Genomic DNA, 24,281 nt, shown 5'->3' on the forward strand with positions numbered 1-24,281 from the left:
TCTATTAGGGCAAAACCAGAGATAGATCAAATATTGGGAACGGCCGTTAAAGTGCTAGGACATTTGCATAGACTATGGGGTAGACTTCGTTTCTTATTACTTTGATCTAAAAAACACAAAGAATGGGAAATACCAATTCAATTAACAAGCTTTGTATATCAAAACACACTAAAACTTTAAAAATATATAATAACAGTAATTTAAATAAAGGTTTAACACAAAAATACTTTAGTGCTTCAACTGAATTGTTAATTTACCCATTTTAAAAACTCTTTCTTTATACGGTCGTGCTATGTATAGCCGGATACAGAACAGGCAGAAATGGTCTATTGACCTAGAGCAACTTGCTTCTTTCACTCGCTCATGAAAACATCTTTAGCCCGCTATAATGTTTATGAAAACCAGATAGCAATCTATTCGAGGCTCGAGCGAAACAGACAAGCAGCGATAGGTTGAAGATCGAATTTCTCTGTCATTCGCGTCCCGACTATAGAATAGAATAATTTATACTTAATACAATTTACAATTGATTTTGGAAAAACATAATCCTGGAAAGTCTGTATGAGCTGAGAACCTAAGGATTCTATGAAATAATGTCAAAGATGAAGAAGAAAATACATGATATTGTGATGATAATGATTATTGAGGATATAGATAATGTTAATGAAATTTTAGATGCGACTTTATGAAGTATTTAATAGTTTAATGTTTGGCGTTAGTAAAAGAAACAATAATGAAATGAATAAAAATGTTTCCATAATGATTTCGTTAATGGTGAAAATGACATGAATATAATAAACAATATAGCATGTGTTGATCACGAGAAAATAGTTCTTTGATATAAATCCGAGGGTATTCTAATTTCTAAAAAATATTTCTCAACTGACATACGACATTGACAGTTGACAGCTAGCTTTTTTAAGACTAGCGGCCTCTAGCACAGCATGATGGCGCCGTTTTCTTTCGTCTCACAACTTAGTTCAGTACATGAATAATTAACACAACACACAAGCATAATCTTTAAATCGAATCCGAGGGTATTTTTCTTCCTTCTTATGGCGTGGAGTCAGAGAAGAAATATCATATCTGACATACGACCTTCACACTGTCAGATAACAAACGACGACAGCTGGCTTTCATAACTGGCGATGTTGACACTGACAGATGACAGCTAGCTTTTTCACGCTAGCGGCCTATATTATACGTGCATTTATCATAAGGAATTAGTTCTTTGATGAATCTGAGGGTATTCCATAACTATACTATATCTGACTTTGACATTGACATATGACAGCTAGCTTTTTTCACGCTAGCGGTCTCTAGTACAGCACTACAGCATGATTGCGCCGTTTTCTTTCTTCACACAATTTAGTTCAGTACATGAATAATTAACACAACACACAAGCACAATATCTTTAAATCGAATCCGAGTGTATTTTCTTCTTCGTATGGCTGGCTCACTATGTCAGAGTTGCTAGATAGCACTTTATCTTAAAAAAATATAACTGACATTCGACTTTGACATTTACAGGTGACAGTTGACAGATGACAGCTAGCTTTTTTCACGCTAGCGGCCTCTAATACAGCATGATGGCGCCGTTGACTTTCTCCTCGAGCGCCGGCGCTATCGTCTCCATGTCCCGTCCGTCCGCCATCGCGATCAGTATACACACGTTGTTCACGAACGCTGTTATAGTAGCCGCGACGACTAGCCTGAAATTATTTAGGACGGTATTAGATTATTTGCTGTTAATTTCAGTTCGAAAATATACTTTGATTTAAACTAGGGACCTTAAATTGAGACTTAGCTTAACGACTTAAACTGTTTTTATCTTGCAGGTTCTATGAGAATGAGCGTAATGTCATTGGAGCATAACATATGGCATCTATTTGTTTTGACTGTGAAGAATGCTTCAGCCAGACCATCTATAGCGTCGAGCGTAAACAGCTTATCTTGCTAGAAGGACCATTTTGGTCATTCGAGCCGCATTCCAGAAGGATAGCCCCAGGTCAGCCAGACAATATAGCACCCAGCGTAAAAAACCTATCTTGCTAGAAGGACCATTTTGGTTCTTCACTCAATCACCAGAAGGACATCCCCAGGTCGGCTGTCGGATCGGACGTAAACAGCCTATCTTAAGGCACTCAGGACAGCCCCAAGTTGACCAGCGCCGCGCCGAGTGTGAACAGCTTATCCTGCTAGAAGGACCATTTTGATCTTTCGAGCCACATTCCAGAAGGACAGCCCCAGGTCAGCCTGGCAACTATAGCACCCAGCGTAAAAAAAAAAACCTATCCTGCTAAAAGGACCATTTTGATCCTTCGCGCCACTCAACAGAAGGACAGTCCCAGGTCGGCTGTCTGGTCGGACGTCCACGTGTTGGCGAGGTCCTCGTGCGTCATGACATTGTGCTGGAGCCTCAGGAAATACTCAGTCAGCCAGACAGTTATAGTGACGAGCGTAAACAGCCTATCCTGCTATGAGCATTATGGTCCCTCGAGTCACTCACCAGAAGGACAGCCCCAGGTCTGCTGTCCGATAGGACGGCCACGTGTTGGCGAGGTCCTTGTCCGACATCACGTTGTGCTGAAGCCTCAGGAAGTACTCCGTCAGCCAGACAGCTACCGCGCTAAGCGAAAACAGTCTATCCTGCTTCGAAGAACCATTTTGGTCCTTCGACCCACTCACCAGAAGGACAGCCCCAGGTCAGCCAGACTGCTATAGCGCTAAGCGTGAACAGACTATCCTGCTAGAAGGACCATTCTGGTCCTTCGAGACACTCACCAGAAGGATAGCCCCAGGTCCGCTGTCTGGTCGGACGTCCACGTGTTGGCGAGGTCCTCGTCCGACATGACATTATGCTGGAGCCTCAGGAAGTACTCCGTTAGCCAGACAGCTATCGCGCCGAGCGTGAAGAGCACTGGAATGTGAAAAGCATTGTATGAATGTACTGTATAATATTACATATTATTATAACTAATATGAATTATTTTAAAACTTAATTATTTTTGTAACTAATTTTTATATGCTTCTATGCTCTTATTTTTCTATGCTTTTTAGTGCCAATGCATCATTTTGGATTTTTGTGTCGTATAGCTTTTGTGGCACTTTTGTGTCGTGTCGTTAAAACTTTTTCCGTGTAGCCCCTTTCGCAACGCGTGATAAGGAACTTGGTTCTAAAAACGACCCTCCTCACCTGTAGCACAGTTACACACTAGCAGCGGGCGCGGCGAGCATCTCGTCCTGGCCGCGGACCCTAACGCCGCGAGCACACAGGCGCCGCCCGACGCTGCTAGGGCCACAGCCAGCTGCGCCGCCGTCCCGCACCACGCCCACCGCCGCGCGGGGTGTGTGCCTGCCTTTACTGGAAACGAAACAAGATATTTTAAAAACCAGACTACATAAAATATTTTTCCTAACAAATATTGTAAATGCGATGTCTGTCAAACAATCAATGTTTTTAACAATTAAATACTTTCACAAAGGCCAACTCTAGAGCAAAGTTATTACCATTGGCAACAAAATCTCTTTTTATGTCACCAAATTACTGACACTGGCTATACCTTATGGGAGGCCATTTTTAAAAAGAAGAAGAACAATAAAATGACAAACTGCTACGGATAGATGGCACTGTACACCAATCGTGTCACTTCAGTTAGATGTGTCGCGGTGTCATATTTTTGTTACAAGCTTATTCCACTGTTTTGCAATCTTTTTTCACATACATGAAGCTAAAATTCGCTAAATAAACTTATTGTTATGAAGCTTATAGCACGCTTTGTCGTAGAATAAAGTCGCTGATCTAACTCCCATTCAGAGTAATCTTTTACTGCAAAAAACTTTATTAAGAAAAAAATAACAATAAAAACTTACTGCTCAAATCATAGTCTCTTTGTCCATACTTCAGAATCAGCTTCTTGTGACCTTCGAAGAGTCCAAAGTTTATTCTACCCTCAGATTCCAGTGTGTTTGACAGTCTTCTTGCTCTTGCATCCACCCAATGTGTGGTACCCAGGGACGCGACGATCAGCGCTATACATAGACAAGCGCCGAAGAACGTCGCAAAGATCATCGATCTTTTGAATAAGTTTAGCTTCATGTTTACTGTCGATAGATGGCGTTGTCACATTAGTTCATTGTTCCTCCGCTAGATGGCGTTTTCAAGTTTGATGCATCCCATCGTTTTTGCGACAGATCTCTATATTGTAACCATTGTTCGCTTTCCTTTTTCTCGCGGTGTCTTCGAGAAAAGTCTGTAACAATGGAAGTATAGGTTGCAGTGATATTGTCAAGGTGAATACAAGAACACATGCCTAGATAATTTTCGCTATGCATTTTTGCAAACAAATTTTCGACGAGTCAAGTTTGTCTCTTGGTCAGTAGTCAGTACACATCTAAAGTCTAAACGATACGTAACGATACGCGACGCGATGACGAAGAAAAATTGACTTGTGTCAATATAACATGTCAAATATTATCCAGTCAACGGCCCTATTGAATAGATTAAATCTGTAAAAAACCCACAGAAAGTAGACAAGACATGAGTCGTCCTAATCCAGACCTTAAGTCCTCTTACTGACATTTCTAAAAAAGATCATTCTAGGGATGCCGTATTAATTAATTCGTACTTCAGTACCGTACTTTGTATCATATCTGTGTTGAAATCAGTAGACCTGTCAGTTTCCCCCATTAGTATTTAGAACACCTTTCTAGACACGCATACTATCATTATGATCATGCAATTCAAATCATTAATGGAATCTTGTAGGCACGGTTGCATTCAGAGACGTTTGATGATAACTTTAACTCGACGAATATTCTGACAGCAAATATATGAGATGTCAAAATCGTCATTAAATTATTTAAATCTTTCAGAAGTAAGCGATTGGAATTTTTCGCTATGAACGCGGATGGAGGACCCAAAGATTTTGAAGAAATGTACACACCGCAAAAAAGTAGCCTATGTTATTTCCGTGTTCTCTATATCTTTGCTAAAGTACATGAAAATTGAATCAGTACCTACTTCGAGAGATCAGCGCGTTCAAACCAACTATTGTGCTTATACAATACACTAGATGACGCCAGCAACTCCGTTGCACCAATATTCGGTTTTATATACAGCGTGACTGGTGAGACATGATCAATACTTAAGGAGAGTACTCGGTACTCGATACTCATTATAATTATGTAATAAAATTAGGTACTTAATTTTTGACCAAATTTCCCTTTAAATAAATTAATCATGGACACTTAGTAAATTACTATGCGGCCGGCGCGGCACGGCGGGAGTCCATGCGTTGGGCAAGCAATTATTTAACTTTAAGCTACATTTACTCAGTGATCAATTGAAATTTTTTATATATTTTTTTTCAACTAATATAATAGCCAAATATCACGTCCTCGAGTATTTAACATGTCTCACTAGTCATGCTCTAAATATTTTCGGGAAAAAAGGCCAAATAACTATCCTGTGCCCTTTCCCGACACTCAAAGTAACTCCATACCTTTCAGCAAAATCAGTACAGAGGTTTGGCCGAGAAAAGGTAATAGACAGACACACTTTGGCATTTATAATATTAGTATGGATGGCTTTGTGAGTGATGTTAGATGTATCATGTATGTGTATTGTGTACGCATGATGTATGAAACATGTAGGTATGTGTGTTTGTGCGATATATGAAATATGTATGTGTACGTTTGTATGATGTTACATGAAACATGTATTTGTGCGTTTGTACGACGTATGAAATATGCATGAGTGCGTTTCACCTGGCGACTCGTGAGCAATTAAACCATCTTTTATTTAACACTCGCCATGGCGTGAAGGAATTGTGCCACTCTCGATTGTACACTCCGTCATAAATGCTGCAGTGGATCCATACAAATATTATAAATTGCGAAAGTGTCTCCGTCTGTTATCTCTTCACGCCCAAACCTACTTTTGAGTCCCAGGAAAGGACTTTTGATACCTTTTCATCCAGAAAATGTACGATTGCCGCGCGATAAACGAAATTTCGGTGCAACGGACGTCTTACGGCGCGGCGGAGCGGGCGTCATCTATTTTGAAATTATCGGGATTCGGGACTCAAAGCATCTCCATACCAAATTTAAGCAAAATCAGTTTTAAAAGGAGAGGTAACAGACAGACAGACGGACAGATATACAGACAGACACACTTTCGCATTTATAATATTAGTACGTAAATGGATGTGGGTGCCTTAAATCCTACATTTTACTAAGCTGAGTGTACAACATAAACGCCTTGTTTTCCAATGAGAGCTGTTCAAAAGCCATGTGGTTTCACATTGCAGCACTTAATGGGTATTAATTAACTTAGGATTTTAAGTCATTTGGTACAGAAATTAATAAAATATGTTTTTAAAATCTTTAGGTCAGCTTATCTTAAAGTGATTGTAAGGGCTGTGCGAGCGATACATTTAAATTGTTTCCAGAAATGTCACGACTCATGACACCAACAATCAGCATGGACACAATTACGTGGGAGAGCCATGCTTCGGCACGAATGGGCCGGCTCGACCGGAAAAATACCACGTTCTCACAGAAAACCGGCGTGAAACAGCGATTGCGCTGTGTTTCGCCGAGTGAGTGAGTTTACCGGAAGCCCAATCCCCTACTCTATTCCCTTCCCTACCCACCCCTATTCCCTCCCCTTCTCTCCCCTATTCCTTCCCCTCTTAAAAGACCGGCAATGCACCTGCAGCTCTTCTGATGCTGCGAGTGTCCATGGGCGACGGTAGTTGCTTTCCATCAGGTGACCCGTTTGCTCGTTTGCCCGTTTATTTCATTAAAAAAAATTAAAGACAAAACATTTTTTGGGGTCCGTCAAAAATTACACTTTTTAAAAAATGTTAAAGATAGCACGCGAGCGCTTCATTACGTCCGATCCAAATTCGACCCGAACCCGAGAAAATACGCTCCGGACTCCGGAGGCTGGAGCGGTTCTTAGGGCGTTTGTGCACTACACGGAAATTTACCATCCGGCGCGGCGCGGCATCTCGATTTCCTACCTTATTTATATGGCAAACGTGAAAGTTATGAACGCCGGACGGTAAAATTCCGTGTGGTGCACAAACGCCCTTAGAGGGGCATATTCGTTGCCCATCGATCTTCATGCTTACAGCTTCGTCATCATGAGGACAATAATATTTATCCATCATTGGCCAAGGCCTTACTAGGAAACGGTTATCAAATAACATTTCCTGTTTGACCCATCGTTAAACTTTTTAACCTGTGACTCTAACCGTCAAATATTCCACCTCATTAACCTCCCTAAATGCATGCACCTTGATGTTAGGTCCCTTCTTATAACCAAATTGCGTACTTCCTTTTAAACTCTAGGGTTACGTTTATAAATAAAAACTAGAAGGTGAATTTACTTTGTTGGTCGAATGAGTTATGAGACATTTTCAGATCTCAAGTACATAATACGGACGCTCGTACGGTGAAGGAAAACATCGTGAGGAAACCCGCACATAGTTGGTCCCAGACGTATTGACTAGTTATTTCCTCTGGAATAGGCCGACTATGTTGCGAGAATTCCGTATGTGATTATAGGCAACCATGTGGCCATATTTTCAAAGTGTCAGGTACCCAAGTGGGTGGGGACTTGTAGACGTCTTCAATTCCCAAACACTATTTTGTTTGTATGTAATATGTATTACGGAACGAGCAAGTCATTCAACCCATATTGGGGTCCGCCCGTCGGCCCCATTTTGATGATAGACTGCTGTGTCCGCTCTGCTGAGCACTGGACACGGGCTATTATATTATGTTCCAAGGCCACTAACGCAGAGGATAGTAATTTAAATGTTACATATATCCACACATTCGAACTTATATTGCAATCTATATATTATATAAAACTCAAAGGTGACTGACTGATTGACATAGTGATCTATCAACGCACAGCCCAAACCACTGGACGGATCGGGCTGAGATTTGGCATGCAGGAAGATGTTATGACGTAGGCATCCGCTAAGAAAGGATTTTGATAAATTCCAACCCCAAGGGGTTCAAATAGGGGATGAAAGTTTGTATGTAATAATACTTCTTAACGCGAGCGAAGCCGCGGGCAAAAGCTCGTACAGAATAAATCCTATAATATTGTACCTAAATGCGATTGTGTCTGTCTTTTTACGCTCAAACCGATTTAGATGAGTGATGGAGATGCTTTGAGTCCCGGGATAGGACATAGGATACTTTTTATCCCGGAAAAATGTACGGTTCTCGCGCCATTAACGAATTTTGGCGCGTTGCGAGCGTCATCTAGTTTAAAAATATGTCCTGTCGAACCTTAGAAACTTGGCATAAAAACCGTGCGTTTTTCAAACCTCTTTTCCACCAAGCAGCCATTATTACATCTTCATTTTCGCAAGGCTTTTGAATTGCTAAACCGATTTTAGCTAATAGAGTTAGCCAAATAGGTTGAAATGTTCGTAGAAGTCCAGGGGGGGTGAGACCAGATGTTTTCTTAATCACTTCTTTATTATATAATCGCCGATCAAAATGTATGGAACTGACATTAGACGAGTTGAACGTCCACGTCATATTAACGAACGCTTATGTCAATTCCATACATTTTGATCGGCGATTCTATAACGAAGCGATAACGAAAAAGTTTTGCCTAAGGGTTGATTCAGACCGCAACACGACGAGGCGAGGCGATGCGCGGCGCGGCATAAATTTTTATGGATTTGACAGATTTCAACTGCGCGAGACGTCTTGCGAGTCTGTCAAATCCATACAAAATTTAGAAATTATGCACTACGCGTCGCGTCTGAATCAACCCTAAATGGCCAGGAAAGCTTTATAAAATTATATTAGGACCACAGACATAGATCAAGATAGATACCGCATATCGCTTCATTTGTATGAAAACGAGCGTATCACTTTTTTCCTACTTACTGTGACCTACCGGTGATAAGAAACGTGTCCATTATCTAGGCTAACGTTACTATTTGAATTTCTACAGTTCAATACGGCACATTTAGGCATTTAGGCATTTTTAAATTTCCGATAGACATCCGACTCCGATAGCAGAGTAAAGAACAAACTTTCGAAAGACGAGCATTGCTCGTCGTTTGGGAGCGCGATATGGCACGCGAAGTACATACACATGCGGTATCTATCTTGATCTATGTCTGTGATTAGGACATTAGGAGGGAAGCACTGAGATATAAGTACTGTGGAGGGAAGTGATGCGAAGTTCACCGGGTCATCTAGTATTTCAATAATAACAAGAACTCGATTTTAACATAGCTGTAGCTTGAAGTATTTTGGGCACGTAAAAGTAACTTTCACTGATGACATAAGAGCACCGAGCGTAGTTAAGAACAATAGTATCTTGAGCATTGTTTGAAGTCATCATTAGCTGATCAGGAGATGATCATCATTATATTCTGATGATGAAGGTGCCGTCAAATAGCGACCGTAATGTAACTGTGGACGATAATATTCTGTTTGGACAAAATTACTTAATACTTAATCCTTTTGTTTTTAGACGCCCACAAAAAAACACATTTTTTTATCTATTTTTGTTTATTTTTTGTTACTTGATACGGAACCCCTAAGTCTATGTCGCACTTGGCCGATTTTAATTAGTAAAGTAATTCCTCGCTGTTTTTAACTAGAAAACGATAGATTACGATCTCTAGGCATGATTACTATAATATTTTGTAAAGAAAAAATTGAAAACTGACATCAAGGTTAAAACAACAATAAGGTAAAAATTAAAATGTTTAAATATTTACCTTAGTCTTAGAATTAACATAGTAAGTATAAAAGTCAAATACTAAGGCTCAATTTTTACCGGAGCGGAATTGAGTGGAAGCGACTTTTTGTCACGAAATTGTACCATCGAGGAAATTGATTCCTAGACAGTTAGCAGACCAACGATCAATTGGTCGGATCATGTGAATTCAATGTTAATTGTGATCTTTCGGCTGGGTTCGACGTAACTCGTAACGCGACCAAGTTACGTAGGTCCCCCATCTACCTAGGAATCTACTTCTCTGATAGTATAACTTTATGTCAACAGTACCGACCGAAGCTTCGGCTTCGGCTTCGGCCGCCTTCGGCCAAAAAAAAACACACCTTCGGCGAAACCTTCGGCTTCATGCTAAAACCCGGCCGAAGCCGAAGCTTTGCCGAAGGTCCGAGCAATCGTCGAAATTGAACGAAAGACTGAGGCCCATATTTTTAGTCAGTACTTAAGAAGCGCCTCGGCCTCAAGGCGCGGTTCGCCTCTGTGATTGGTCCAAATTTTGACAGCCAACCAATCACAGAGCCTGAAACGTTCCTTGAGGCCGAGGCGCTTCTTAAGTACTGACCAAAAATACGGGCCTGAGTGAGTCTTGAAAGAGCGACGGACTGGTCGGCGGTCGTGTATGCAGAGGCCACTGGGAGTCACTGTCAAATACAATAAGCAAACACTAACTTCTTAATAAATCATTTAATTATTTACTTAGCAATTTAGCATTTGCTTATTTTATTTATTACTCTAGTTTTGGTCTAGTCGAGTCAAACAAAGACTGATTGATTGGTGTAATTATTGTTATTTGTGAAATAATAAAGAAATTATAATTTTTTTATAATAGTTCAGTCAATAAAGTAGTTGTAGAGTGCGTGAGCAGGAACCTCAGAGATTTCTGCTGGAACTTATTAAGGGTGATTAGGGACAAAACATACTAAAAGTCCTGTAGTCTAGGAGGTGACCTGGAGTGAGGGGAGAGTGACAAAAGTCTCAATTGCTGGTTGTTTGCTAATAACTAAAAAACAATGCGTTCCCTAATTATAACAAAACCTAGTATAACAAAAAAAGAATTACTGAAATCGGAATGGTAGTTCCAGAGATATGCGAACACAAACATAAAAACATACATACATACACTTGTAATTTGGCACATTTGTTCAGACGAAGATACAGATTAAATATATATGAAAATTGGGCAGTTCTGGAAATATTACATACATATTCGTCGAATTGATAACCTCCTTTTTTTTAAGTTCTGTTAAAAATTAATTACTGAGAGTCGAGCGATTAAGATTATAAACCTTCGGCTTCGGCCGAAGGTTGTAGCTATTGCCGATTAATCGGCTTCGGCTTCGGCCAAAAATAGACCTTCGGTCGGACACTAGTCCACACACAAATTGAATTCGAGCCAAAAAATTAATCGCGCTTCCACTCCTTTGCGCGACAGTGTAAATTAAGCCTATACATAGATTTATTTAATCATACTTTCGTTGGCAGAAGTTGAATTTGATAAATTTTAACACGAGCAACTAATATCTATTCTGTGACAGGAGCTAAATCTATACTAATATTATAAATGCGAAAGTATCTCTGTCTGTCTGTCTGTCTCGCTTTCACGCCAAAACTACCGAACCGATTGTAATAAAATTTTGTATACAGATAGTCTAAAGCCTGAGAAAGGACATAGGCTACTTTTTTACTGGAAAAAAGGGTTGTAAGGGGGTGAAAATACGAAAATTTGTTCAAATTAAGTTAGTTCCAAAAATTCATACTAGATGGCGCCATACGTCTCTTACATCGCGCTAACGCTTGCCCAACATCTTTCTATAAGAGGTGGTATCATCATACGTTCGTTTTTTTCGATTGTTATTTCTTTTTTACGTTATATACACTTGCGAGCAAAGAAATCGACCCACCCCGCGCATTTCTGTTGAAGTCGCTATATCTTAAAAAGTTATAGTTATTTATTATTTCTTTTTAGTTAATATGATAGAGAATGTGTACGTTTACTCTACATATTCTAAAACCAACATGCTTGACTACGAGTACAAACGACACAAATCACTAAGCACCCCCATCACTCAGTTTTTTAATCGTTAATTGAACGGTTATGTTCTGTATGAAAAATCGGTCAAATCTTATAGTTTTCGTTTTGTCTTGACTTTTATTGATTTATTGTTCAGTAGCTGTTGCCCGCGACTTCGTCCGCGTGGACTTTAGTTTATAGCGCGCGGTGTCAACAAAATGTGTGTCTTTAAAAACTTTTTAAAACCCTGGTAAGTGGTACCCCTCTTAGGGCCGCGCTACACCGGAATGGCAGCGCTGAAAGTGCTCGCCTCGCCGCTGCCATTCCGGTGTAGCGCGGCCCTTAATCAAAATACCCAAAAACAGCTGTGCAGTGTGCACATAATCTATACTAATATTATAAATGCGAAAGTATCTCTGTCTGTCTGTCTGTCTGTCAGTCTCGCTTTCACGCCAAACGCCAAAAGTATCTCTGTATGTCTGTCTGTCAGTCTCGCTTTCACACCAAACGCCAAAACTACCGAACCGATTGTAATGAAATTTTGTATACAGATAGTCTAAAGCCTGAGAAAGGACATATGCTACTTTTTTACTGGAAAAAAGGGTTGTAAGGGGGTGAAAATGCGTAAATTTGTTCAAATTAAGTTAGTTCCAACAATTCATAATAGATGGCGCCGTGCGTCTTCTACGTCGCGCTGACGCTTGCTCAAAAGTCTTTCTATAAGACGTGGTATCATCTTACATTTAAGTTTCGATTTTTTTCGATTGTTATATCTATTCTACGGTATTAAATAAGTCAGTACTTTATCTGTGCAGTGACGTAACCTTAAATCTATCAATGATAAATAGTTTATGGGTAAAGTTGAGTAATTGGAGGGCTAAATAAGCTTTAAAATTTGGCATAAAATATAAAGTTTAATATAAAAAAATGAAATACTTATCGTGTGCACACTGCACAGCTGTATTGATTTAAGGGGTACCAGGGTTTTTTTATAAAAGCTTTTGACACCAATTTTGTTGACATCACGCGCTATAAACTGAAGTCCACGCGGACGAAGTCGCGGGCAACAGCTAGTATTATACATAAAATATGTTTAAGATTTTTGAAATTTTATTTTAATACACATCCAAGACCCAGGAACATTGAAAACTTTTTGTTCCGCCTGCGGGACTCGAACCCAGGACCCCCGGGATGAGCGCTGGCCACGCGCAATGCGAATTCATTTTCATCGAAATTTTCATGGAAATAAGATATTTTCCCACATCAAAATGTAGCCTATGTATCCTTTCTCAGACTCTAGAATAACTGTATACAAAATTTCATTGCAATCGGTTCAGTAGTTTTGGCGTGAAAGCAAGACAGACAGACAGACAGACAGACAGACAGACAGACAGAGATACTTTCGCATTTATAATATTAGTATGGATTTAACTTAATTTTAAACGTAATTTCTTTGTGGCAAAATGGATATTACTCCGAATAAAGCCTCTCAAGCAAGGGCTTTGCTAAGAACTGAATTTAGACAACGAGTTGCGGCTAGAAGTCTTAATTTAAGTCGAACTTCGGTTACAAGAGTATACCGAAGTATTCTAAAGACTCTAAACTTTACCTTGCGACCATGTTCAGGAAGACATTGGGCTACATTTGAATGTGATGACCGTTTTAAGGTGTCAACATCCTTGCGGAATCGACATCTCATTTCAGTTCAAGTGCAACGACGGCCAAGAGAAGTCCGATGAGTTACAGTGATTGAGTAGACTGTACGACGAAGACTTGCAGGCAGCTGTTTGACTTCACAAAAACTTGCTAACGGTCCAAAAATAGCCCCAGCACACCGTCAAGCTAAATCAGTCTTTATGGTAATGATGGTCGCAGAAAAGCATAACGTAGATAAGGAGAATGATTTGCGCAGGCGTGCATTGACGAAAGGCTTCCATTTGGTAGGTGTTCGGGGACTGTATGGGGCGAGAATTCTTTTGATGCAAAACCAATCTTGAGTTCGTAACCGGGCCGCACCTTGGCACTTTGAGTACCTATCGCTGCATTTAGGGCGTACTGGGACAACATGAGGTGCCATGCGCTGGTTTTGTTGATGAAGGTTTCATATTGATGTAGAACAATGCTCGACCGCACGTTGCTGCGAAAGTTCGTCAATATCTCTCCGACGTCGAAATTTCGGGTTTGGACTGGCCAGCAAGGAGTCCTAACATTAATCCTATTGAGCACCTATGGGGAGAACTCAAAAGGAGGGTCAGGGCCCGGACTCTTGCCGCAGATACCCTTCAGGACCTCCGGGTGGCTGTACAAGAAGATCGGCATGATATCGCTCAGGAGTTCATCATAACTTTGATAAGGTCAAGGAAAACTCGGATGGAAACCTGAATTAGGGTAATGGGTGGCACTACGAGCTATTGAAATCAATTTGTTAGTGTTTTTTACAAGAAAGATGTCATTAATCGCCTACTGAAATGTTATGCCAAACTGACCGGTTTTTGTTTTAAGGCTGTAGAATTAGCAAACAATTTACAGTCACAATAACTATGGCATTAATTAAATCCTTATTGTACTGCCTTTAAAACGATACCAGCATTTATTTAATACTTATTATATTTCTTGAGTTATTACCGTTTGAATCATAAGGAGAGAGGTGGGTCGATTTTTTTGCACGCAAGTTTAATAAGTCAGTACTTTATATTATATACAGTGACGCGTGACAGTGACGTAACCTTAAACCTATCATTGATAAATAGTTTATGGGTAAAGTTGTGTAATTGGGGGGCTAAATAAGCTTTAAAATTTGGCATAAAATATAAAGTTTAATTTAAAAAAATGAAATATTATGTGCACACTGCACAGCTGTTTTGATTTAAGGGGTACCAGGGTTTTTTTTATAAAAGCTTTTGACACCAATTTTGTTGACATCGCGCGCTATAAAGTGGAGTCCACGCGGACGAAGTCGCGGGCAACAGCTAGTAGTAATTAAAATAATCATTATAGTTTAAGATCAGTACAAAACTCGCACTAACCACTAGGCAGTCCATTCAAAATTATTTCATCTACTTCGAAATAGATATTAAACCTTAGCAGGGCCGGATTTATAATATATTTTATGATTATAGGTCATTTTAATTTTGCCGCCCCTATGTACGAACTAGGGAATGCAATCTCGTTCTCGCGAGATCTCGGCCTTTTTTAGCGAGATTGATCTCGGACGAAAAAAAGGCGAGATCTCGCGAGTTTGACGAGATTGCACTTGAACATAAAAACGTCTTATTTGAAGCGCGGACTGACACGGACGGAATTGCGATCACGGAGTCAAAACAAAGAGGAATTGGCCTAAGCAACTGTGCACTGTAATTCTCAACTAGGTCCTGAATTTTGATTTCTCTTTGATTTGTTAGTTATCGAAGAACTATTTTATTACTAAAAGATTTGTGTTTGAAAGTGCGCTTTTATAATTCTGGACGTCACGTTATCGTGGACGCCGGCTTCCACGAGGTACGTTGGGTGTACGTTAAATGCCCTTTTGATTTTACGCACCGCGGACACTTTGTGCGGTTCAGAAGTGTAAACGTTGTGATGTCCTCTAACGTGAACGTTAAAAAGTTATCGTCGCCGTCGACGATAACTTTAAAAGCGTCTTCATATATTTCCATACATTTTACTTCCCTAGGTTATCGTTTTACCGCGGACGTCCACGATATTATCGCCACGTCCAAAATTATAAAAGCGCATTAGAAGAGAAGACTGGCTATTTCTTTTATTTGTTATTTGATAGATAGTAGATACGTATGTCAAAGTTTACTAACCACTAAAAATTATAGACAGATACATCAAACAATGTTTGATGCATAACATTCTATTGAAAAAAATCGTGAGAATGAATGTTAATCTTATAAATTATAGTACTTATAATATTTATTACTTTTTTTTCGTAATTTATTAAAAAATCGTGATTATTTGCAAAAAAACCCACCAAACTGCGAATCTCGAGAGATCTCGAAATTGGCGAGATCTCGCGGTATTGTATTCATAAACTCGCGGGATCTCGCTTGAGCCCCAATCTCGCGAGATTTGCATTCCCTAGTACGAACTCTGCCGCCATCTTAAGACGCGGATGCCATAGGATGCTGCCGAGTGCGGAGTGCCGCCCATAGGCCATGGCCTATTATACTGCCTATACATAAATCCATTATCCAGAGCTGCTTATTACACGAATATTATGTAAAATGCTAAATGAAATAACAATGGCACTTTCGTGCCACTATCCCACGGTTCTGATCTCATAAAAAATAAATCATTGTTATTAACTAAACGATGTTAATAGAGATCTCACTGTTTCGAAATTCATCTCGAATATTTAGACCTAACCCCAGCCGCACATTTTTTTTTTTTATGATATAAGGGGGCAAACGAGCAAACGGGTCACCTGATGGAAAGCAACTTCCGTCGCCCATGGACACTCGCAGCATCAGAGAGCTGCAGGTGCGTTGCCAGCCTTTTAATAGGGAATAGGGTAATAGGGAAGGGTAGGGAAGGGAATAGGGGAGGGTATGGAAGGGAATAGGGTAGGGGATTGGGCCTCCGGTAAACTCACTCACTCGGCTAAACACAGCGCAAGCGCTGTTTCACGCCGGTTTTCTGTGAGGACGTGGTATTTCTCCGGTCGAGCCGGCCCATTCGTGCCGAAGCATGGCTCTCCCACGTACTAAATTTCTGATCAGAAAAATTCGGACGCCCGCCGAATGACGGAACGCACTCTGTTCATACATTTTGTTGTAGACCCCGCATACTATCAGAATTCTGACGTGTCAAAACTCAAAATGTATGAGCGGGGCGGGCGTCCAAATTTTTCTGATCAGAAATTCGGATAATGTGCGGACCTTCTAAGTTCTAATAGGTTCGATTCCCGCTGATAGTACCAAGGACACTTATGGAATAACTAGGTGAAGCCCGTAACTCCGTTTCGCCAAATATATCGCAGAACCGTTCATTATTCTGGGGTAAAAAGTATCCCATCTCTTTTCCCGGGACTCAAAGAAATTTGGTATCGTATCTCCATACCAAATTTCATAAAAATCGGTTCTGCGGTTCGGGCGTGATTCGTGAAGAGGTAACAGACAGACACACTTTCGCATTTATGGTATTAGCATCGATTAGAAATGACCTAAAACATAAGTACGCTTTCATATTAAAACAGTAGTTCATTCAGAGTAACTCACTTTTGCTCTTAATTAGACCACATTATCGTACTGTAAAACTGTACCAATTTTAGTCCTTATTAACATACACATACGATCGAAATGCGGCAAACGGTAACCGTACACGTTAATTACGCGTTCCGTATACCCCATTAGTTACGGTTACCGCGATTCCCACCTTATACTTAACCGATCAATTAACTTTAACGGTAAATGTTTACTGGGTTAACTGTTATTGTTATAACCTCAAATAACAAATTGTTATGACTGAATTTCATCACATTCCTTGCATACGTGATGTATACGTACCTACTAACAGGGATTTTGGTAATTTGCGTTACATAGTTTACAGCAAAGTTTCAAGTTAAATGTATATAAAATTCTCGAGTCACAATGTTAGGCCGCGTACTCCGAAACGGCTTTACTGATTTTAACCAAATTTTATATGCATATTCAGTGGGTCTGAGAATCGGCTACTGGGTACTTTTTATATTGATAAGTGCATTTGTTGCATAAATAATAGTAAATTATTACAACTCGAGACCGACGGCGACAATAATTGTTTGTGCGACGGGATAGCGATGGACGTTGCCACGGTGACATACTTATTTAGTCACTTCAATAAAATAATACGGGCGAAATACTTTAATTATGGCAAAGAAACGTTTGCCAGGACAGCTAGTATTTTATATTAATGACGACCTCTGTGGCTCAGACCAGACCTCAGTTGGTGGGCTGTTGGTAGCCCAAGCCGGGGGTCGCCGTTGGATCACTGGATTGGAGTAATGTAAACCCTCTAATTGAGAAATTTTTGAGGTTGAAAGAAACAGGGTTTTCCAGTGATTTCATCAGTTCAATATTTTTCCAATTATTCAAGGTACCTCTACGTATACGAGTTTCGAGTTACCCAAGTGGCAGGAAAGCGGTTTAAGGCGGGGATTAATCTCAATCAAAAACGATAACCTTGCACACAACCAAAGACCAAGCGTATACGCATCGCAATACGATTCATTTTAGCTTAGCATAAAACTATAGGTTCTCGGGCGGATCTTCTCTATTTTTCCTGTTTTTTTTAAATATCTTTGGAAATAAATATTAAGAAACAAAATTGTTCGGTTAAAGAATTTTTAATATAGATTTACTAACAATTTATTCAAATAAAATGTACAATTATCCCAGTTAATACTTATATTTCGATGAAATAGAGTTTTTTCGGAGGTAAGTTTGTAAATTAATTACAGCCAAAGTATTACGTTTTATTAAAATGTTTCTGGTTTAAGGTATTTTGAATATTGTGCTTTATATATCATATTTCTTAACACTTCGTTAATATATTGGAACTAGGTAAACCAGGAGTCACGGAATAACAAATTGGGGTTTATCCTCGCCTTAAGTAAACAAACACCGTCGTTATATAATATTGTAATCACTTTCAAAGTCGATCGCGACAACACGGTCCGCTGGTTATAGTCAGATTTTTATGTGAAAGGCGAAAAATGCGATAATGCAGGGCTCAGGCAGCAGGCTGGATGTTCATATGTGTCCACGCGAACGCGCGGCGCGCGGTATGGCCGCTACATCGCGTGAGCCGAGATCACAAGCAAATGTAATGTAACGATTTATTTGATTAGCGGCGCGGTCTCGCTGTCATTTACTTACATACAATCGCTTGTGACCTCGCGGTGAGGCGGCCAAAACGCGCGTTCGCGCCGCCACATATAAATCCAGCCTTAGGATTCGATAACGCCTCCGTGACCCAGTGGTTTAGAGCTGACTCGGTTGTGGGTTCGAGTCCTACGATGGAAACATGTTTGGCTAGGAGTAGTACTTGATTGTAGGAATGAAATAAAAGTACAAAATTTGTGTCTCTTAATGATCAATCTAATCAACTGGGTAGCAAGTTTACAAACCCTCGTAATTAATTTAAATAAAATAATTTCGTTTTCAGGGAGTCAAAAAATGACTATTTTAAAAATTGATTTTCTCAAAAACGAAGTAAAATGCGCACACGGGAGTTCTACTCCTGCATTTGAAATATAAGACGCCATCGACTCATTGCATTAACTTAGTCATGTCCGATTTTGGGGATTTCTAAAACACTGTGCACTGGACCTATATAATTTCACTTTCGGTGTCAATAATGCATTATGTATGTATTGTAGCCACAACATTACCGAATCGAAAACCGGGCCGCTTTCGAAAGAAATTTGATTTGGTTATCTCGCTTTAATCGATTTTCATCAAGCGGTTGAGATTATCAATTAACTACACTTTGCTCAGCTGCTATCTAAGTTTATAATTCATAACGATAATAGTGAAAAGTGGCCAGTAACGTATAGTGCTCCAAGGCTTTAAATGAATATGTCAATGGGCGCTGCTGGTAAAGGAGAACTGTCAAAAATTACGTATATTTATGAAATAATATGCAAACGAGCAAACGGGTCACCTGATGGAAAGCAACTTCCCTCGCCCATGGACACTCGCAGCATCGGAAGGGCTGCAGGTGCGTTGCCGGCCTTTTAAGAGGGAATAGGGTAATAGGGGAGGGTAGGGATGGGAAGAGACGGGAATAGGGGAGGGTAGGGAAGGAATAGGGTAGGGGATTGGGCCTCCGGTAAACTCACTCACTCACTCGGCGGAACACAGCGCAAGCGCTGTTTCACGCCGGTTTTCTGTGAGAACGTGGTATTTCTCCGGTCGAGCCGGCCCATTCGTGCCGAAGCATGGCTCTCCCACGTTTTTGTATGATAGAAGCGTTTAGTTCCTTTTCTGGCCACGTGCATTTAAAGCCTTGTCGAACTTTACGAAACTATGCAGGTTCTTTTAAATGATGACCGACACGACGACAACAGGACTGACTTTTTACATGCCCATTCTTTCTACATGATTTTTGTACAATGTACATTGTCCTAACCTTACTTGGACTGATATTTTATTGTTGGAAAATCGTCATTTTTAAAAGTTTTCTTTTGATTATTTAAATTACTTATTTGTAACACATTTTATTTTTGTGCTGTATTCTGCTGTATTCAATAATCGAAATATGATGTGATTGGTCTGCTTTAAATACAAACCAAATGTAATGCCTCAATAGGATAATCTGGGGGCACGGCAGTGCCCCAGCCAAGCTTTTTAGCAAAAGCAGGGCCGTACCACACTTTTCTCGATAATAATTATTGTCATTATGTAAAATTTGTCCTAAAAATATTATAATACTTAATGTAATAGAAATCAAGTTACTTAATATTATATCTTTTAAGTATTCAGGAATTGTGTTACAGGATATTGAACATTAATATTAAGTATTTATTAAGTAATCCAAGTTAGTAATATTATAAACGCAAAAGTGGGTCTGTCTTTTGCCTCTTTTCAAGTGGGGGGAGGGGGGGTATTGGGGGTCCGGACCCCCACCCCCCCTAAGTAATCCTATTTAAGAAAGGTTTTAGCTAAAGACTGTCACCGGCAGTATTTCCGGACCTATACAACCTGCAAACCTTCAAGAAAAGAGTGTATTCCCTCTTAAAAGGCCGGCAACGCACCTGCAGCTCTTCTGATGTTACGAGTGGTCATGGGCGATGGTAGTTGCTTTCCATCAGGCGACCCGTTTGCTCGTTTGCCACCTTATTTTATAAAAAAAAAACATTGCCTGAAATTCTTTGACCACGCCAGAACCATACATTTTTCTCCAAGTATGATCTAAAATTCCTTCAAATCAGTTATTGAAACTCAACTGATTTAAAGGAAAAAGTCAAAAGACAAACAGACAAAAAAAAAACATTTACAAAATAATATTAACCGTTACCAATGCACCTTGGTTCACACGCAACACGGAAATTCACGAATATCTTAATATTCTAAGTGTTAAAGAGGAAGCAAAACGACACAGCACCGAATACAAAAAGAGATTACAGGAACATGTAAACACACTAGCAAGAGCCCTCATTACTAGTAATACGCATAAATCACGACTAAAAAAGTGGAATATACTGGACATTGACAAAAGATAGGGCCATAGGATAATGGCCAATACAGCAAACTTGGACTTACTCAATGGAGTTTGGACAAATAAAACCCAATTTAATAATGGATAATCTGATTATGGTTATAACTAGCCGATTGCAGATGTTGAAAGGGGAAAAAAAAGATTGCTTTTGCTCACCAAAGCCACTAATGATGGCATTCAATTTTGTGGTGTAATCTTGTAAGCAATGTCATTACACAATTTCTCAAGATTCATTCATTTTCCCAGCAATTTGATTCTTTTGTTGCTAACTTGTTACTTTAGAAATAGACAATCTTCTTAATAGAAACTCTTATTACAAAATGTAATTAATATTTAAGACTAATGAGATATTAAATACATAATATTATAAGACTACATTGTCTATATTTTAATGTATGGTTCTTGTGGCACTTCCTTTTGCACACAGTGCCAACATCTAGATTAGTTCTAAAATAGAAATTGTGTAGGTGAATATCAAAACCCGGCAAGTCACACCCATACTCAAAACTGAACTCTTGTTGATTTTATTGAATTTTGTGAGAAAAATGGAACAACACAGTATATACAAATTATTGTGGTGAATCCTGAAAGAGCAAAGAAGATGTCAGTGTCAAAAGTTAAAAAGAAAAATACCGAGAATAAAGTTAAAAAAAACATATTTCTCTCATTTGCCAAGTTTCGCTTATGGTGGACACTGGACATACCGGGATTTGATATTTGCCTACACAATTATCCTATGTGCTTTCCCAGGAGTCAGAGTATCTACATTATTCTACATTATCTACATTTGAGGGCTTTAATAAAACATAATAATCGGCCAAGTGCGAGTCGGAATCGCGCACGAATGGTTCCGTAACGTTATAGAGCGAAAATAAGGAAAAAATTGTGTTTTTTGTATGGGAGCCCCCTAAATTATTTATTTTAATTTTATTATTTAGTATTAAAATACACATGTAATTGAGGATTTTGTGAAAATTTCAAGTGTCTATAATATGTTGCCATTATGGAATAAAGGTGAAAATTTCAGAAGTCTAGCTATAGCGGTTCTTGAGTTACAGCCTGGAGACAGACAGATGGGCAGACATCGAAGTGTCAGTAATAGGGTCCCGTTTTTACCCTTTGGGTATGGAACCCTAAAAAGTGTCTACAACTTCCATATACTACATACAACTCAATTATTCAGTATTTGCACAAAGAGGTAAAGAGATTTTCCAGACAGACATACAGACTCCCTCTTGAATGTATTTATTAGTATTCAAGTATCCAATCAATTTAGCTGTTTAATCCTTCAATTGTGAATTCTTGGAATTCTATTGTTATTCTATTGTGTCTCGCTCACCGGTGAGCTTATGGAGCTTGATGGGTTAAGCATAAAAAAGGCAACATTGACAAACACAGTTTTGCATTCATAATGTTACAAATATATATATGCATAAATATGTAAATTCACAGCTAATATGTAACTTGACATACAGAACTCGTATGACAATCCTGACGAGACCTGACCTTGACAATACAACATTTGCACATGATGTCAGAATTATTTAGCAATATTAAAAATAGATTGCCTGTGTAAACAATGAGACAAATCAGAAACTGAGACATTTAGTTGATGTTTTGCGACTTGTCTCATGGATCACACTATTAGATCATAAAAGTAAAAGATGTTGAAAGTGTATTTGACTCTTCTGCATGATAAGATCCCAAATAAAATAAAGGTGTAAAGTTAAACTAACCTTCATCTTTTGAATGTGTTTTTCCTCAGGTGTTTTTTAATACTATTGGTTGTAATGAATGAAATATACTAAGTATGTGAAATTTGGCTAATTCCTTCGTTAATTTGGTCCAAACAAAAAAATATCATTACTTAGTTTAACCTACTTGTAGATAACTCAACTAAGTTCAAACTATAAGTAAAAGGTCATAAAGATTTAAAATTACTGGCCAAAGAGATATGAGTAAGATGCATTATAAGAACTTACATCATTTTATAGAAACATTTAACACACCGAAATTAAGTAGGCTCCCTGTTCTAAGGAACTCTATGGAAGCAGGTGCGAATTTCATTTCTGCACGTTGTATGTATTCGAAATTCAAAAATTTTTTTTAAACCACCTTCTATTTGTATAAATTGCAAAAAGTAATGCATCCTCAACAAACAAGTACTTATTTCTTATGTTTTTAACCATAAATTAAGTGGTGTAAATTAAACTTATGGAGTGAAATGAATGCAAAGTAAGGAATTTACCTGCTACAGTGTAAAAAGCGGCCTTCTTTCCAGTAATTGAGATGATCCACGCAACAGGATGCGAAATGCCCTACAAACACTTTTCACTAATTTCACCCAATTATTATACTTGCAAGCAAACTAGCAGGACTATAAAACTTGTAGATATATTCTCTGATATATTATTAGTCTACAGCAATTAACTGATTTACTTTTTACGGAGAAAACAAGATTCGTGGCGCACGCGACCACGACGAAATACAAAACACAAATGTCGACTGTCAGCTGACAACTGACAAGTGACAACTGACAGGAGAACATGACGTACGTCAACTGTCAAGTTTTTTTTCTTATTATGGCACTTCGGCCTTATAACCATGGCCAGTGTCGAGTATATTATAGCGGGAAAACAATATTCTAGGCTAGAATACTTAAGACTTTGACTAGATTTTGGATCTGACGACATAGAAAAACGATGCTGTAAGTTGTATGCTAGAATTTCTAGCATACAACTTATACGTTAATATCCTACTAATATTACATAAAAAACCCACTTTAACACAATTTTAGGAAAATAGTACAAAAACACAACATCACTCTTTCACATTCCCGGCAAAACTCCCAAGTTTTTTTAATCTAATACTCGATTTACATTCGCGCGCGAGCCACGAGGCGAGCCGCGAGACGCGCCGCGAGCCCTAAGTGTAAACTCGAGCTCGCGGCTCGTCTCGCGGCGCGGCTCGCGTCGGGAGCGATTTCCAAAGGAGCTCGAGGGGGACGCGAGCTTTGTGTTTACACTCGCGCTTCGACGCGAGCTGAGAGACGCACCGCGAGCCGAGCCACGAGGCGCGAGTATAAATCTCGTATAAACCAAAGACTCCAAGGAGAAACCACAAATTATTAGTATTTTGTCGTATGAAATCAAAAATGCATATTAAACAGAATTTTGGTTTATTTTGGTGTTTAAGCGATAAACGAAAGCGAAACTTTCAGCTTTATTATTAACAATTATTTTAATATTATTATGTTCACATTATTATTCCACTAGTGA

The 24,281-nt window shown here is 39.2% G+C and overlaps 1 protein-coding gene across 1 annotated transcript; it reads right to left on the minus strand.

The window, feature by feature from the left end:
• Positions 1-23,498, minus strand: LOC121737683. The gene is made up of 5 exons (XM_042129352.1): positions 23,252-23,498; positions 3,875-4,254; positions 3,198-3,365; positions 2,786-2,921; positions 1-1,713 (listed from the first exon to the last, which is right to left on the minus strand). The coding sequence occupies exons 2-5, from the start codon at positions 4,098-4,100 to the stop codon at positions 1,578-1,580; spliced, it is 666 nt and encodes a 221-aa protein (XP_041985286.1). The 5' UTR covers positions 4,101-4,254; positions 23,252-23,498; the 3' UTR covers positions 1-1,577.
• Between the last annotated feature and the right edge of the window lie 783 nt (positions 23,499-24,281).

The sequence above is a fragment of the Aricia agestis genome, chromosome 21 (genome assembly GCF_905147365.1).
Source record: "Aricia agestis chromosome 21, ilAriAges1.1, whole genome shotgun sequence".
Taxonomy (NCBI): Eukaryota; Metazoa; Arthropoda; class Insecta; order Lepidoptera; family Lycaenidae; genus Aricia; species Aricia agestis.